General features: G+C 35.7%; 1 protein-coding gene across 1 annotated transcript; it reads left to right on the forward strand.

Moving 5' to 3' along the window:
* Positions 1-1477: 1477 nt before the first annotated feature.
* On the forward strand, positions 1478-2581 carry LOC115960707 (S-norcoclaurine synthase 2-like). Its single transcript, XM_031079679.1, has 2 exons — positions 1478-1752; positions 2138-2581. Exons 1-2 carry the CDS (start codon positions 1569-1571, stop codon positions 2434-2436), a joined length of 483 nt encoding a protein of 160 aa, XP_030935539.1. The 5' UTR covers positions 1478-1568; the 3' UTR covers positions 2437-2581.
* Positions 2582-4728: the final 2147 nt, after the last annotated feature.

The raw sequence follows: 4728 nt of genomic DNA on the forward strand, positions 1-4728 counted from the left end.
ATCTAACTTATTGATGAATTCAAACCCAACTCTTTAATGAACCAATCTCAAACTTTTAATATTCAGCTCGAACACGACTCAACTCATTTCCGATCCTTATTATATGTCCTTTGCTGTCTTCTTCTACATCAGAACTAATCTAATGCTTATCAAAAAACCAAAAAACTAATCTAATGACTAATTAGGACAAGCCGCCAACCTTTTCTTTCTAGGGCATAAATTATTGACCAAGATTTAGCAGCACAAAACGAAAACGTTTATACCGGCTTGGAGAAATTTTGAAAAGTTGACCAAAAAAGAAAAAAGTCCCACAGAAAATTAAAGAATAGCAACTTCAATATTTGTTTAATAAAAACTAGACTTGCCTACTAAAATCTTCCCATCAGTGCTATTGGAGCAGTGCTAGCGGAGGGCTTAGAAACCTTTTTGCCTCTTTTTTTTCTTTGCTTTTTTTACAAATAATCTAACCTTTTTTTCTTTTAGAGAAACAAATAATCTAACTTTTATTAATATTCAAATAAGTCAGCTTTTAACTTTTTGTCACATTTAATTTTAAAGTTATCAAAAATTAAATTTTTTAATAAACATTATGCAAATAAGTTACTGGAAATAAGTTGTTGCCAAACAGACACTAATTCTATAAAAAAAATAAATAAAAAAAATAAAATCTCCTATAGACCTCATAATCAATAAGAACATTTTCAAGAGTGCATTTAAATGGCTACTTAAGTCTTAAGATTACACTGTTCTTCAATGTGAGTCCTCCAAATGATGTATATGTTCTTTTTACCTTTTTGTTCTATACCGAAATTTTCATCGTATACAATTCTATGAAACTAATATAATACTGTCCTAAAGTATAGAAAATAGAAAGAAAAGAGAGATTTATGAGAATGATATTGTATTTGAATGTCATCAACCACACCATATTATTTATAATACCAAATACACATCTCTTTCTTCTCTCCGTCTCTCGTGTGTTTTGTAACAAAGGATTATACGCATATACAGCAGGAGAGAGACTTAAAGCTGAGGTGGGTGGCAATGTAGCCACCCCAAGTGAAGTAGGGTGGGTGGCTTGTCAGCCACCGGGCTTGAATATGAATAGCTATACAACAAGGGAAAGCTACACAAAAAAAATTGACAATTTTTTATACTTGTTGATGTTGCAGATTGTTAATGGTAAATAAAAAAAAAAATGATATTAATAGTTAATCCAAATAAAAACAAGTAAAAGTTTGTTCACATAATTATAAAAATATTGTGAAATTTTTGTGTACATAACATTGCTCATCCAACAATAAATAGATGACCAACCATGGCCTACAAGATTAGGTTTTTTTGGTCCCACCCTTGTCTGTATTTATCTTGTTCATTTTATCTTATTGGCTAATGTGACAGTATGCCATCACGGGCGGCATAGGAATCTTTGCACGCCAACTTTGACTAATAACATATGTACATAGACCTTGGTCTTGATCATATTTTGGGAATTAATTATATGTTACCATAAACAACACACCCTGAATCACACAAATACTCTATAGCTTGCCAGCAAAGGAAGAAAGATGGTTGGGCAAGTTTCACATGAGGTAGAGGTAAACGTGTCAGCTAGTGAAGCTTGGGAGCTCTATGGGACACTTCAGTTTTCAAAATTAGTTGAAGAAGTGCTTTCGAATTTCATTGAGAAAATTGAAGTCATTGAAGGTGATGGAGGAGTTGGTACTATTATCAAGCTAACATTTGCACCAGGTATGTATCACAAATGTTCTCTTGTCTATCTTTTTTTTTCTTTTTCTTTTTCTCTTTTTTTTTTCTTTTTCTTTTTTTTTTTTTTGGAGAAAAGTTCTCGTCTATCTCATCCTTAATACAGTCATAATCAATCGGTGAACTCATAATTCCAACAACTAAGATCTTTGCAGAAAGTTATGAAATTTGCATGAGAGCAAAGAGAACAACGTCTCTCGAATTTCCCAAGCAATCTATGTAGTGTCTTTAACAAAATTGCCTTGTTTTTTGGCCCAAGATTTAATGACCATCCGTTGCATAATCCAAACTAGTTAAAAATGAATGATCGATTAAGGTACTGTAAAGTTATGCTTCGAATTAATACTGCAACTTCTTTCTGTTGAAATAGGCACTGGGTTTACCGGATGCAAAGAGAAGTTCACAAAAGTAGACAATGAGAGTCGTGTGAAAGAAACAGAAGTGATTGAAGGAGGATTTCTTGAGCTGGGATTTACTCTGTATCGTGATCGCTTTGAAGTAATCGAGAAGGGCAACGATTCATGCATAATAAGAAGCACAATTGAGTATGAGCTCAAGGAAGATGCTGCTGCCAATGCCTCGCTTGTCAGTATTGAGCCATTGGCAAACGTTGCTGAACTTGCCAAAAATCATCTCCTAAAGAATAAGACTGCTAAAGATGAAAAGTAAATCTCAAATTTGTAATCTTATCAGTGAAATACCAACTTCGATCCTTGTCCTGAAATAAAATGATTAACAGATTTGGAGATGTTGATTGTACCTGAGTTTTGCAATAAATTAAAAATTGAAAAAGCAAGAGAAACCTATAAATATGCAATATTTATGTGTGGGTGTGGGTGTGGGTGTGTGTGTGTGTACAATTGTACATATAACTTTTCCTATTTCTATGGATTTCAATGCATCTGAAATTATATGTCGTCTCAAGAACCTAATGATTTTACACATCTAATGAGGAACGAAGAAAGCAAAAGAAAATTGCGGATTAGTTTGTTCCATAAAATCATTTGTCAGCAATTTTGAAATTAAATGCACTACTCTAAACAGAGTATAATCTGTTATAGCTTACTGTATCGGAGCAATTATGTTAGGAACTCATTAGGAAATAATTTCGTATCATCATCAGAGTTAAAGATGAAAGCTTGCACTGATTGACTCAGCTACAGATATGGATTTGTTCATAAAAATACACTCACGAACCCACACACACAAAACAAAAAAATAAAATAATAATAATAATAATAATAATTGAAATACCAAGGGATAACCAGAAGTCCTAGAATGTCTTTCAAATGCTAGAAGAACTAAAAATACCTTAACAATCATTGAAGTCATTCTTCCATGGCTGGCTGAGGAACATTTAAGCACTCGTACAGTAGTACTAATTTATTTAACAAGACGTTAAGCATCTCTCTCGCGATAAGCAACAAGATATGAAGCCTCTTTACGGTAAACAATCTTAGTAATGTAACATATAAACCCTTATATGGGAATCAGCAAAAGACTAAAAAACTTCTAGAGCAAATCTTCTCTCCTAATCAGCAAAACTCTTAATCAAACCAAAACCTTCTTCACCAAATCAATTGAACTAACAAACAATCTAGCATGATCTTGTTAATATACGGCAAATGGCCACTAATTTAGATTGAAACCTGACTGAAAACTTTAATCCTAGTTAGGCACTTGATTCATAGCATTTTCTAAATGGCCTACAACTATCCTGAATAAGTCAAAAAGAATTTATCCACGTGAGTAATAGTCAAAAAGAATCTCACTTTTCTTTAAAGGTGAGCCCTTATTCATCACAAATTTGAAACTTTAAAGGCTGTGTTTGATTCGTGTAAAAGCATTTCCAGAAAATATTCTATTTTCCGGAAATGCTATTTTCCGGAAAGGAAAATATTTTCATGTGTTTGGCTGCCACAAAATTCGTTTTACGGAAAATCAATTCCCGTGTTTGGTTCATTCAAACATTTTTACAGAAAATGCTTTACATACCCAATTTTCCATACACACTCATGTAAGTGAAATTGAGATCGCGCGGCGGAGGAGAAGATGAGATCGCACGATGAAGGCGAGATCGAGCGAAGGCGAGATCGATGCAATCGTCCGACGAGCGGCGCGATCGACAATCGCGATCGACGAGCAACGCAATCGACGAGCGCGCTCATCGGACGATTGCACCGCTCATCAATCGCGCCGCTTGTGGATCGGACGATCGGCGCGATCGACGAGCGTACTCGTCGGACGATCGCACCGCTCATCAATCGCGCCGCTCGTCGATCAACGATCGACGCGGTGCAATCGTCCGACGAGCGACGCGATCGACAATCGGTGCTCTCCAATCGACGAGCGGGGCGATCGACGATCGACACGGTTCAATCGTCCGACAAGCGGCACGATCAACGATCGGTGCTCTCCGATCTGGGCTCTCTCTTCTCTCTCTCTCTCCAATCTGGGCCCTCTCTCTCTTTTTCCGAAAATGATTTGAAGTGAAAATGAGGGTGTAAAATCATTTCCGGGTCAAAGGAGTAAATGTTGGTCAATAGGAAATGATTTTCCGGAAAATTTCATTTTCCGTTGCTACCAAACACGCGGGTTTGGGGAAAAATGATTTCCTGAAATCATTTTCCTCCAAAACAAACGCACCCTTTGTTACGTACGACAAAATGAACAGAAAAATCAAATTTGGAATTCCTGGACAGCTAGGATTTTGAGGAATTTGGGTTAGAGTTTGGTGGGGAAAAGGCTAGAAAATAGTAAGGAATAGAGTTTCTAATAGTAAAAAGAAAAAGTAAGATTTAAAGTAATTCATTTGCCAAATGTAACTGACAGAACTAGCCAAAACTGCACTTGGCCATCATCATCTCCCAAGTTTCAGAACAAAAATCTTATCAACTCCTATCGGCAATAATACTACTGCAGTGCAAAAACATGATGCACTTCTAATCCACTTTGATGGTA

The sequence above is a fragment of the Quercus lobata genome, chromosome 9 (assembly GCF_001633185.2).
Source record: "Quercus lobata isolate SW786 chromosome 9, ValleyOak3.0 Primary Assembly, whole genome shotgun sequence".
Lineage (NCBI taxonomy): Eukaryota > Viridiplantae > Streptophyta > Magnoliopsida > Fagales > Fagaceae > Quercus > Quercus lobata.

Excerpts from the sequence above, each read along its gene's own strand:
- LOC115960707 (XM_031079679.1), top strand. The coding sequence starts at position 1,569 with ATGGTTGGGCAAGTTTCACATGAGGTAGAGGTAAACGTGTCAGCTAGT. Across the intron at positions 1,753-2,137 it reads CAAGCTAACATTTGCACCAG|GCACTGGGTTTACCGGATGC; the intron begins GTATGTATCACA and ends CTGTTGAAATAG.